The following is a 13564-nucleotide window of genomic DNA, read 5'->3' on the forward strand; positions in this document are numbered from 1 at the left end:
ATGGCAGGAAAGTCATCTCCCATCTCCTCAGGATTTATTTTATTTTCATGTCATTCATCCTTTCCATGTTCAAAACTTGCTTGATAACAGCTACTCTTTTTCTTTCTTTTTTTTCTTTTTTTTTCCCCAGAGGTAAAACAAGCAGGTTACACTAAAAAGGAAGAGATTCCACAGGGCTGGCTTCTTTACATATTTAACTGCTGAGATGAAGCAAAGAAACTCTGGAGAGTTTTACTGTTTCACCGTTTCACCTCATTCATTTTCCTCATCACAGATTGAAAAAAAGATGTATATAAGATTAATCAGACCATTTGCAACCAAGAATCTGACCCACTGTAACTGCATTAAAAATGTGTGCAAGATACTTTGCAGTGGTTTTTGGTTTTATGCTGCAGTGACTGATTTTAAAACTTAAAAGAAAGAATGTTTCATAAAGAGGATAATGATTTTACATGACAGTCCAAAAGTAATTTAGCAGCCAACAAATGGTAAAATGTCATTAGCTTTTTAGTTTGACAGATTAAGTCTTGACAGTGACATTTTGGAAACAACAAGATTTTCCATTATCTATTCTCACATTCATACTTACTTCCATTCCCTTTTGAAATACTCACAAGTTTCTGAACTTTCATCTGTGTTGTAGAAAGTACTGTTTCAATTAGTCCTTTCCATTAATGTCTCAGCTAGCTCTGAAATACGTGAATGCATATGAAAGGAGAAAAAAGCTTACACTTTTTAGTCCTCAGACTAATACAATTTTAATGGAGAAGTAAGAGAGAAGTAACTCAATCTAAAAGAATTGCAGCTCAAATTTTCATTATGATAATGCCATGATGAAAATGAAAGTCTGCACTAATAGGGAAAAACAGATTTTTGTGTGAAACTCTGACCACCTGATCGATCAGCTAGGGAACAGCAGTTACTTCTCACAGTTTTTTCACATCTTCCTTTCCATGCAACATACACTACACAGAGATGCTAACTGAAAAACTAAACTGTGAAACTCTTTCCATCATAAATAACAACACATTCAGTTCTTGTAACCACAGTCTAAACCTATTTGCTTCTATCTGGTAATAGTCCTTTTTAATCTACTTGTGTCATCTCTGTATGCCAGTTATATTAATTCTTAGCAGAGGCTAAGTTATATTTCATAGGGTTTTTTTCAAAATTATCCATCCCTGATGTCAAAAATACGGGTTCTGTGGTAACATGTTTATTAGAGCCTCAGATGTTTCTCAGAATTTTTAAAATATGCAAGTTGCACATTTTAAAATTTTCCTCCACATTGTAGAAACACAGAAAACTTCAGGCTGGAAGAGACCTCTGAAGGTCAGCAGATCTGTCTCCTGCTCAGGCCAAGGATGGGGATTCCCCCAGACTCTCTGGGTACATATTCCAGTGTTTCACTATGCATACGGTGAATTTTTTTTTACTAATATGTGGTGTAAATTTCCCATGTTCTCATTTGAGAAGAGTCTGGCTCCATCCATTCTCTATATCTCTCAATTAGGTCAGGGGTGTCAAACTCATTTTCACCAGGGGCTACATCAGCCTAGTGGTGGCCTTCAAAGGGTCAAATGTAATTTTAGGACTGTATAAAGGCTGACACCTCTGCATTAGATTTTTGTAGACAGAAACAGGACCTCTTGTCCTCTCCCTCTGTTCCTGTACTCTCAGTGGTCTTTTCCTGGGTTAAATCCAGTATGTCAGTGATTCACTCCTACTGGAAGGACCAACAATTACTTTCCTCATCTACACTCTCATCAGTAAGATACAGGGTGCAGTTGGTCATCTTTGTCACAAGGATTCACTGCTAACTCATGTTTACCTTAGTGTCAACCAGGACACCCCCTGTCTTTCTGCAAGGCTACTTCATGTTGGGCTGACCTCCAGGCTGTGTTGTTGTATGGGTTTATTCTGTCCAAGATGCAGCACTCTGTGTGTGCCTTGAGTTGAACCCTGTGAGTTTCCCATCAGTCAATTTCTTCAGCCTGTTGCTGTCCAAAACAACAACCCTATGCTCCATGACTCCCCAATTTGGTTTACTGTCTGAAAATCTATTGATTGTGCAGTCTGTCCCATTATTAAGGTCATTAATAAGAGTGCTAAACAGTAGTGCAACCAATATCAGTCCCTGAGGGATTCTACTAGTAATTTGTTGTGAACTGAAGTTTGTATGCTGATCGCAACACATTGATCCTGCATGGACTTCAGTCCCATTGTTTTTCCACTCATCTTTGTCCACTTATCTGTATCTTGCCAACAAAGGCTGTGTCAAGGGCCTTGCTCAAGGTATGCAGCATCTATTGCTCTCCCATTGTCCACAGCACAGCTGGATAAACATGATGTGACTTTTGTAAATCCAGTCACCTTCTTCTCCTTTGTGCACTTTGAAATGGCTTCAAGGAGGATTGCTTCATAATCTTCCCAGGAAATCTATAAACACTGGAAACAATTTTAAAGAATAAATTGCTATACAATAAATTCTCTCTTTCATTCAGGCATGTAGCTCATGGTGTAAAGTGGGAAAAGGGAACACATGAGCACATTTCTAACACAACAGCTGTAGCTTTTCAAGCCTTGAAAGTTGTACATATACCATTTTTCAACAGAATACACTATCAATTTTACATTATATCTTCCAAGCATACCTTTGTCCAATGCTGTAAGAAATCAATGTTACATACACTAGAAAAAATAGCTTGCTGCAAAAATTTCTAACTTCCTTCTGGTAGGCAGTCTCTTGGGCTTCATAACCATGTAGAGCAAATATAGGCAAAACTCTTTCCCTGCATGTGGCAGGAACAATAGCTCAGCTGACATTTCAGGACGGTGATTTAATTGTAGAAGCCAGCAGGGGTCATGGTTCACTGAGCTGCAGGAACATCAAATCTCAGCGATATAGGAGACCTCAAGGTCAAACCATTAAGTATGTTCTCATAAAGGGCTAGTGTATATTAAATTCATAGGTGGGGAAGACAGTATATTCTATATGCTGTCTGCAGTTATCCTGCTTCATATTAGTAGGAGCTGGTTTTCATACTTCGGAAGTCACCAGGAGCTTCACCAGTGACATCAGTGTCAGTTAAGTCAATACTTATTCCTATCTCATTGTTATTTCTTTCTTGTCAGCAATCCAGCATATACTTTTCAGATATGAGGTATCCAGAGATAAGATTTTACAGCTGGGGACGTAATTCTGAGTGACTGCAGTTACATAGCAAGGAGACACTTCTGTTCCTTCAGAGCAGATTATAAGAAACTCAGCGCTGTATTCTCAGTGTCGGATTCTGAGATGCTGCTTACAAGTAGCGCTGTATGGGTTTGGGGAGATTATAGCAGTACGCACACCCTGAAAATCTCACTGTGTTTGATTCTAATACTGCTAGACCGATTTCTAGCTGGTCAGAATCTCTTAATGGCTGTTCATCCACTAGATGGCATGAAGACTCAGCTCTACTAACACGTGAGAGTATGTCTGCTTTCCTGAGTCCCTCCAGACACCATGACCAGGGAAGCACAGGGCAAAAATTAAAGGGCATTAAATCTCTACATGGAAATTCTAATTCAGCAACACAATTATCTTTGATCTGTGTAGTTTAAGCATCCAAGCTGATTCTTGTATGAGATTTCTATAGTGAGAGAGGTTTTGCACAGAGCATGTTGTCCTTCTGTTATCCAACTAAGGCAGACTGCCTACTGTAAAAATTTTCTTTAAAATTTTTCTTTAAAAACATGTTTTTGAAAATGTAGATCCTTTGTAAGCCCCATATCACAGAATCAAAGAATGGTTGAGGTTGGAAGTGACCTCTGAAGGTTATCTAGTCCAACCTCCCTGCTCAAGCCAGGCCACCTAGAGCTTGTTGCCCAGAACCATGTCCAGGCAGCTTTTGACTGTCTCCAAGCATGCAGACTCCACAACTTCCTTGGCAACCTGTGCCAGTGCTGAGTCACCTTCACTGTAAAAAAAAAATGTTGCCTGGTGTTCAGAGGGCACATTCTGTGTTTCAGGTTGTGCCTGTCACCTGTGTTCCTGTCACCAGGCATCAAGAGCCTCACTCCCTCTTCTTTTCACCCGCCCTTCAGATGGGAACTTTCTCTTTCTCCGGGATGAAGAGTCCCAGCTCTTTCAGCTTTTTTTCACAGGAGAGATGCTCCAATCTCTTCAACAATTTTGTGGCCATTTTTTGGACTCTCTCCGCTCTGTCCATGTCTCTCTTCTACTGGGGAGCCCAGAACTGGACACAGGACTCCAGGTACGGCCTCAGCAGTTCTGATGTTGGAATGATGTTCGAAAAGTAGACCATAGCTCTTTTTGTGTTTTCTCTTCAACACTACAAACGTGATAACATCTGTAGAAATACATTAATTTTAATGCATATTTCAGATTTCTTTACTAACCACCAAGGAATACAAAAAAAAGTGACAACTACTGCATTTTTTTGTCATTATTACAGTCACATACTCACTCCAGGTTCTGTAAAAGTTCTTTGCCACTCTCAAAATTTGCCCCTTTTCTTTCTGCCAAAGCCATACTGTTCACTGCTTGTAAACCACAGTAAGAGTTGTCTGACTTTGCATGAGACTCTTTTCTTCTTTTTTCTTGGTTGACCATGAGGCTTGACACAAAAGACCTGTCCCCACAAGACCCATTTAGTGAGTTTATTTTTCACCATCATAACTACATGCCTGGCTGACAGAAGTCAATGAGATATCACGATGTTTCAGATTAATTTGATTCATTGCTGACCCCATGAACTTGATCATTATACCTTCTCCTCTTATCCCTTTCCAGCTTCAAAATTTGTCCCAGATTTTTTGTTTCCAAGACACCCCTTTATCATCCTTTCTTCCTCGTTAAGTGTGCAGGACTCAAACTCAATTTTAAAATTATCTTGTCATAATCTTGGAAGTTAATATTCTGCCTTACTCAGAAGTTACTGTGAAAAATCTTCATAGTGAAAAACAACAGTCTTTCCCACTTTACACATACCCTAGTATTAGTATTTTTTCTGTGAGAAGAAATGTTACTCTCTTACATTGGCATGAATACATTTTGTGAAGCTACCATAGAGACAACGAGGTTTATCCAGAGGGATCTTTTGGAACAAGGCCCAACAATACATACAATCTAACAAAGCAATAACAAAATACAACAGTAGATATTTTCTACTTGTGATGAATTGAATGATGAACACTTGAAAATATAACTCATCCATGAAAAGCTGTTTAGTTTGTCATTGATCTTTTAATTTCATATTGAAAAAAATCTATCCATATGTTGAATACACATTTTTCCTATTCCAAATAGCTAGCCATAAGTCTGAAAATCCACATTCAATAAAATCTTACAGTACAAGAAAAGGACTTGCCTGTTCTGTATGCTTTGACTTGGTAACATTATGTGTTCTCATCTAATTTTCACTTTCAAGTCCATCTCTGTAGCAGGCCTGAAGCTCAAAACCAAGCATACTCCAACAATAAAAAAACCCTGTCTGTAAGAAGCTAAAAACATTAAAGTTTGCAAGGATATCTGTACTAGAACATATTTTGTTCATACTCCCCTGACCTAGGAGGAGATTTGGCTCTGACCTTTGCATCTCAGGATATTCACTATCAGAAGAAAGTATAACTGTACATAAGGTCAAAGTGGGGGGCAAGGAGTTAATACTGCCTGTTAGAAAATGTGGTCTCTTTTTTTCAGCAGCATAAAGAATGTCATCAGTGTACAAAAAACACTCTAAATTTTAAAATGTTATTTCAATTCAGAGATTACAATAACATTAGTAACAGCAGGGTCTGTTGTAATTTAAGTATTTAAAATTTCCCCTTTGTGTGAGATTCATTTTAATATATTCATTAAAATACATATTAAAAAAACCCCACATATAGATATATATTAGTGTGTTATTTCCCTGAACAGTACTAATTTTTTTTACATGCTGTATTCACATCAGTCTCAGAAGAGTCTTTACTGAAGCATCCATACTAAGGAAATATAGAATCTCATGGTATTGTTGCTATAGAATTAAAAAGGAATACATGGTGGAATAATATTTAAAAAGCACAACATCATATTTTCTACTTACATAATGCACATCATGCTTTCTAGTCGAATAATACAGAAGGCATTTATGTTTGATGAACTGTATTAGAAAGGTAAAGCAAACCTGCAGGACATTTAGCTATTCAGAATAACTTTCAGTTATATGTACAACTATACATAGGAAGAGTATGGGCACATCTTGCTTCCTGTGACATGCACAATTCTGCACACAGCCTAGAATGCTTTATTTACAGAACTACCACACCTATAAAAACTTCCCTCAATTCCCCAGACCTCTTCCATCAGTTTATCTTACCGTTACTCAATCGAAGGACTGAAAAAAAAGTCCAAAACCACAGCCAGACTTCCAGACTGTAAAATCGTGTACCTGAGGAAAGGAAGAAGAGCTGCAGGCATGTGGTCCATCCTGTTAGTACATCAGTATTTCCACAGATGTTTCACCCAGCATTAGCTGAGTATGAGGACTTCAGTGTCAGTGGCATATGGTACCTCACCTGTTTCCAGAACCTAGAATTGGATGACTGTGGGTGCACAGTGTGTTGCTCTTTCCATTTGATGGTACCTTGCTGCTTAATAATAAATCTAAGAGATTCTTGAAGCTTCTCGTAATTCCCAATTGTCTCCATTTCCAGAAGGATCACCTTTGTGTCATTTTGAATGAGGGCATTATATAAAGCAATGTGTTGATCATAAACAGATTCTTTACAATTAATGAGCTGTTGTGTTAGAAGGATGATCAGCCGTCTACTCTTCTGCATCATCTTCTCAATTGCACTGGCTGTATCTAGGAATTTACAAGAAAATTATGAGACCCTGAAATTTCTTTTATAAACTTTTTTGTGTTCAGGTATTTCGTTTTCTTTGCTTTTTAACCAGAAATAACTTCCATCTCACTTCAGTTTGGTACTGTTTATTCAGTAGAAAATGAACTTTAAAATAAAATAAAATAAAACCAACAACAACAACCAAAAAAGCTTTCCTTTCCAATGTTTTCTTTGGTTGAAACATTAATATTTTCACTGCTCTTAATTATTAGGAATTTCTAATCCAGCAACTTAAGGTCAAGTTCAGTAGATCTGGATCATGTCAAATTTGTGCTTAATCAATAGTCTTCATGTAAGGAAAGATGCTCTATCAAGTTTGGTGCTTTACAGACTGATCCTGCAATACTTCCCAATGAAAATCAATCATTTGGAAACTTTTGATTGACTTACTTCTAAGAGACTTACTTACTGGCAGAGAGAGTATTAATTCTCCTGAGCTGTAGCAGGTTAATTTATACACTAACCTGTGCATGGGTTTGGGGGTGGATCCATACTTTCAGGGCATTTGTATGTCAGCACGACTAAATGTGTTTTTCTTTCCCACTACAATGTTAGGGAGACTTGATCAACTGCAACTGGGACCGTGATGTTGGAGGTGTTGAACCTCACAAACTCATGCTATGTGAGAAACTTCTGGGCCAGCTTGGAAAGCTCCACATCAGGCCTTCAGGAGCTGCTTTTTTTCAATGTCCTGTGTGATGTCTACGGGAGGATGATTGCAGATGAATGCCCGTCCGGTGAAATGCTTGCCCATGTTAGAAGATTTTCCTGTGGTCTGTAGAATGAAAACTGGAGCTGTTTCAGTGGGAGCATGTCATCCTGGGCCAAAGGAAAGGAGATAGGAGCTGAGCTAAGGAAATTCAGTGTATCAGCTATTTAACAAAGACATTGATTTGCAGAAGTCATCAGCCAGCTGCATATGCATCTTCTATTCCTTTGCTGGGGACTACCAGCCCTTTGCGAGGGTCTTCTCAGTCTGAGAGGTCCAGCTTTTTCAGCTCCTGAATCAGGAAGAGAACCTTTTCAATGTCTTCTCTGTCCTGTTTCTTGTCTCTGAGAGTATTCAATGAAGACAATTTGCCTTTCTGTGATGTTCACCAATTCAAACATTTTCTTCTTTTTAATGCAGTTTTCATTATGTTAGGAGAATAAATCCTTTGGAGGGTGAAAAAAAAAGTAAGGTAAGCAGCTAGTGTCATATGTTTAATTGCCAAAACAACACCACTTTTTTAAAAAAAGCATCTTTATTAGTTTTGAGGTGCAGTTGGTTGTGCTCAAAACTGAAAGACCCTGGACTTGGGGAGGTATTCCCTTCTCCATTTGGGTTTCTGAAGCCATACTTGAGGAAAGATGGGTCTGCATTAACTGAGGGATTCATTGCAACATGTTTCATGAATATTAGACGTTTATGTGAGTTCTGAAAGTGGCAGAAAACATTGTGAAAGAAAAATCCATCAACAGATGCTACACACAAAAATTAGAGCATCTGAAGTCTACAAAGTGCTGGAAGAGTACCTTAGTGGAAGTATAGAGTAAGCTTGACCTGTTCTTAAAGTCTTTTCCAGTCCTTTACCCATGACCACTACTGAAGATAGGGCACTTGGCTACACAAAACATTGTTCAATTGAAGTATGCTCGTTCCTTTGTTGTTTTTTCATGGTTTTGTCTATTACAGATACAGCAGCTCCAATGATGTTTTGTTAGATTCTGCAGCAAAGAATGCAGTTGGCAGGATAATGGGACCATGAGAAGGATGGAGTAGTAGGTGATGTTGGTGATAGCTTTTGATTTGCTGGGTAGTACTTGCATTTGCACCTCTTCAGGTAACCATTAGGTCGTAGAAAATGCCATTAAACAGTAAGACCAGGAAACAAAAAGAATGCTAGTTCAAGGAAGCATAATGGGAGTCCAACAGCTATGCAGTGCTGTTTATCACTTTAATCATTGTTTAACTTCCTTTTTTACTGGAACAACACAAGTTTCAAGTAACAAAACTTTGCTCTGGAACTAAGAGTCATAAGCATGCCTTGCAATAATAATTCCATTTTGTATCCTCACTGCATTTTTTTTTTCTGGAAATACATGGAGTTTTACACTGAAAAATATGATTTGTTAAATGTTATGATAGATGTTCAGGAAGAATCACAATAACTTGAAGTGGCATTTCCTGTTTCACTCTTCTTAGCATATTTTAATTGTAAGGTTTTGGATTCAGAAATCTGCTAAGGAAAGGCTCGAGGCCAGAAGATAAACAAGAGTGGGGATTGTATGGGTAAAGTCCATCTGCCTGGAAGCAAAGAACTTTAAAGAGTACTCAGTGGCAGGCAGATTCTGAATACCTTTTCCAGCCAAGTGGAAGCATTTTGGGGCATGAAAGTGGACAAGGAAGAAAAAAGCAGAAGGCTGGGAAAGTAGGCAGGAAGAGAAATAGAAGGATAATGGTCAACGCTCGGGACATTTTGAGAGTTTTGATTAAATCAGACTAAACATGTGAAACCAATGTTACTCACTGTCCAGGGCTGGTTTTGTGAGTTTTCTGTCTGTCACTCCTGTGTTATGGGCCTTTGTACAGTGAAAATGTCTTTGTTTTCAGCCAACTCATTACAGCCCCTGTTAGTCCCATAGTCATCACTCCAGTTGCATGCCATGCTCAGTTTTCTTCAGGATTGCCATCCATAAACCACAGTTTGAGAGTAGTGTCTCATAACAAAATCTCGTACTGTCCCTAATTACCTGAAGAAGTGGCATAAGCTTTGGTTATTGACAGCTTTGTAAGCTATTATAAGTTGCTTGTTCTGGATCTGGGAACGGTCTGGCTTAATGACTCTTGCAGCTACTTTTACATGCTTGTTGCAGTGGCTTTTCCCAAGGCCAGGCAGCACTTTTGCTACTCTCCAGAAGAGAAGGACATCAGAGATCTCAACCCAGCTCTGGGCAGATGAATGACAACTGGCCCAATGCAGATGATTTCAGAAATGTGTAACAGAAAATGTGCCAGCTTTGGCTTCATGCCTGCTTATGGACAAGGAGAGAAGATCTGGTCCACAGAACAACCAGAGCACAAGATAAACAGAAGAGTCATCTCTGGAGAAAAGCAGATAGCACCTAGATGACAACAATCCTAAGAGAGTTTAGAGGTGTGCATATGGAGATTAGCACAGGTAAATTAACATGACTCCATTCTGGAAGACAAGGAAGTTGTAATAAAGAATACCAGCTCCCATGATTTAGTGCTGGAAATTATGTGAAGTGAAAGTACATCACATCACTGAACAGAAACTGAACTTCCTGTGGCTCTTAGCACTGCCAAACCAGGTTGAAAAACCGTAAGTGATAACAGCAAGGTTAATTCCTCAACTTATTTTGTGGTTTTCTCCTCTTCCATGTCTTGTAGACTTACTCACATGCAGATTGGTTGTGGCTTTGCCCAGATAATGCCTGTGCAGAGTTACTCTACTGAAGGAACGGATATATATTTAAAAGTCACACTTGGGTTCACATTTCCTCTATGACCCAAGAAGACAACAAGCAACCTGAACTCCTGCCCTGTAGCTTGCTCTTCTTAGCACACCAGCAAGCACAGAGCGTCATTGTGTCACCCTACCTGAAAGAGCAGCTGCTGAGGAAATGAGCAGCAACTCAAGAACATAAAGAGACCCCCTGTACCCCTAAATGGGTCTAGGACCACAATTTGCTCAAGCTTCACAAGTCATTCAGTGCATTATCTGATCTGAAACTTACCTTCTCCAGGATATATGTCTCTCCCATGAATACACAATTTATAGCCACATTCATTTTCTAGAATATCTGGCATTATTTGGTAAACAAAATATTCCACAAAATTAGCTTCATTGCTATGGTTTCTGGGGTAGATTACATATGCATCATAAATCTTCCCATCTGTAAGGCAAAGAAAGAGGAAAGCGTGTTGTGGTAACATGAATTAGAACTGTCTTCTGCAAAAGCTAGAAGATAAGTAAAAATATCAGTCTTTGAAGTAGATCTAAGTAGAAGTTCCTGTTAGTCTGAATAGTGGATATCATTGGGTGCATGTTTGGAAATTAGAGACTGTGCAGATTTAGTGTTTTCCATGCTCAAGTGTTGTGTCCTGTGTGTCTGTAACTTTGGTGAACCCAAACTTTGTATTGTGGAGGCTGTATCCTAAAGTACATAGAGTAAGAATTCAACTGATCAGTGCATATTAGCATGAAATAGAGATGAAGTTCAGTATTTATTTTCTCCAGTGATACAATAGGTTGTTAACAGCCTTCATCCTTCAGGACACTTGAATTCTTCCTCCTTGAAGAAATTACTCATCACTCCCACAACATATCATATTTCTGAGTGAAAAGCTCTGTTACTCAGGAAATAGTTTTACAGTCAGAACCAAGTACAAAGTCAAATATTTCTTTTGTCCTTTTCTTCATTTCTCTCAAATACATTTTCCATTACAGCATTTGTTTTCAATTCCAAATGTTCATTTCCAGTGGAGATGATCATATATCTTCTTTTGTTGCTATCTCAGGTTCTTGTGCAGACCATCTTTATAATAAAAAAGAAGGAGCCATTTCCAGAGTCTGATTAATTTCATCATAAAATATACTGAAATGGAAACTGCCCTAAAAGACATCTTTTTTTCCTCTTTAAAGAGAATGTAAGTAACTAGATCACTTGTAGATATCTACTGTGCAGATGTCTGTGGTAGGAGTCAGTTTTGGATTTAAAAAATGTAAATGTATGTGTCTACATGAAAGCTTGGTGTCTAAACTCCTGCTACAATCAGTGGAGAACTGGCCACTGCAGTTAGTGAATCCTAGAGTGATTCAGACTACTCTCATGTAAATGCCAGGTCCCAGGAGATTTGCCCAATCATAGGCATCTAGTGCCATTTGAGACTTCCTATGGTACCCTGCCTAATCTCCAGACCCTGCTTCAGAAGTCTGCAACATATGACAGGTCTGTGTTACGTGTCCAGTTTTTCAGCCATCCCAAATGACTCTGGATGACCACGTTTAGACCACTGATGCAAGGTCCCAGCGTCTGGTTAGCTCAGTTGATTTCATTGATGGGGAGCTGGACTTGAACACCTAAAACCATGTACCATACAGTATCATTAGGCACTGCCTGCTCTTCAGCTGCCACTGCAGAGGGGTTCATTTGTCTCCTAAGTCCCAAGGGAGCTCCAACGGCACTAGTTGCTTGCAGATAGACAGTTGAACCCAGCCCCAGGTCTCCAGGTTTCATGTCCATTACTGGAATTTGCACATGTGCACCTTCATTGCTTGCAAATTAATTTGGATGTCTGAATCTTGAGCTGAAGTCTACTCCTAAAGTTGTATGGGATGTACTCTACCCAAAATTGTCTTCCACAACACTAGTACCTTTCTCTTTGGCTTGTAAAAACTGTATTGCTCTAACACACGCCTGTTAATAGATTAGCCAGCAGGCTGGATCCTTTGCTTTAGAGAGCACCTAACAAACACAGTTAATAGCACTATAAATCAGACTTTCACTGTCATTCAATATTTTGGCAAATATTTTGTTAGAAATATATAAAACCAGGACTGAATCCTTGTTTTATGTAATCCATTACTAAAGAATCCATGAAACAAGGGTATGTAAAGCACCACCAGAGCTATGTCTGTCCCCCCTTATCTAAACGATTTCAGAAACTATGAGAAATCAAAGGATCAGGCTCAGGTGTCATATGAATTAGTAAGAAACTATCAAATAAATCAGTTTCCAGATGATTCGCCTTTTTCCCTTTTTTAAACTTTCTTGTTCCATTTTTACTCACCATCCTTGACTGAGTAGGGCTGAAATACCTCCCGATACAATAAGACGATATCAACTCGGAAGGACTGATAAAGTATAACAGAGACTGCTATTGAAACTAGCAGAACTAGAGATCCTGTGATCAAGAGGATGTTAGGAAGACCCACTGCAAAGGAGAGGAATATATTGTTAGCCATAGAGAAGTTAACCCACGGGCTGAAGCCTCAGCCTCTCATATCCTTGCTTCAGTTGAAGATTTAAGGAGCTCACAGCAGAGACAACAAAGATTTTTCTTTCCCCAGCTGGCATAGGCAACACAGAGACCCCTAAGCTAGAAGCATACTAGTCAGTATATAATTAATATTTACTTCTGTTGAATTTAGTCCTACCTACACTAAATACCACAGCTGACAACGATGTTTACATATTTTGTGACATTGCAAAACTGTTAATAACACAACCAGCAATAATGTTCAGGGCACCTAAGCCCACACATGGCAACCCTAATTGTCCACAAAAGGACAAGTGGAGGTTTCTGGCATGGTTGCACAAACAGGACACAGAGAAACATGTGCAAATAATGAAATCTGCAAGATAAGAGCAAAGTACACAAACAAACTAGAAAACAGAACATGTCCTGGTCACAAAGATAAACTATGCTGGAGGCAGATGATGTCCTCCCCATCTTTTCCTTTGAAGGAGGCCAAGGGGTGTAAAACAGCAATGACAAGCAAAGAAAATTAGGAAAGAAAGGAGCCACCCACATTAGTTCCAGCTTCCCTCATAGAAGAGCTCCTGAATCTGACCATCTCAGAGATGAAGAGTTATTGAGCATAGATTCAGACTAAATATAAGAAAGAAATTCACTCTGAGAGTGGTGAAACACCGGAACAAG

The 13564-nt window shown here is 38.9% G+C and overlaps 1 protein-coding gene across 1 annotated transcript in view; it reads right to left on the reverse strand.

The window, feature by feature from the left end:
* Positions 1-4946: 4946 nt before the first annotated feature.
* IL1RL1 (interleukin 1 receptor like 1) overlaps positions 4947-13564 on the reverse strand; it is a 51294-nt gene continuing 42676 nt past the window's right edge. The window contains exons 12-14 of the mRNA XM_065829524.2: positions 12692-12835; positions 10636-10794; positions 4947-6854 (exon numbers count right to left, since the gene is read on the reverse strand). Of these exons, the coding sequence (XP_065685596.2) occupies positions 6508-6854; positions 10636-10794; positions 12692-12835 (650 nt within the window). The 3' untranslated portion in view covers positions 4947-6507. The remainder of the gene's footprint in view (positions 6855-10635; positions 10795-12691; positions 12836-13564) is intronic.

Source organism: Patagioenas fasciata, chromosome 1 (assembly GCF_037038585.1).
Source record: "Patagioenas fasciata isolate bPatFas1 chromosome 1, bPatFas1.hap1, whole genome shotgun sequence".
In the NCBI taxonomy this organism is placed as follows: domain Eukaryota; kingdom Metazoa; phylum Chordata; class Aves; order Columbiformes; family Columbidae; genus Patagioenas; species Patagioenas fasciata.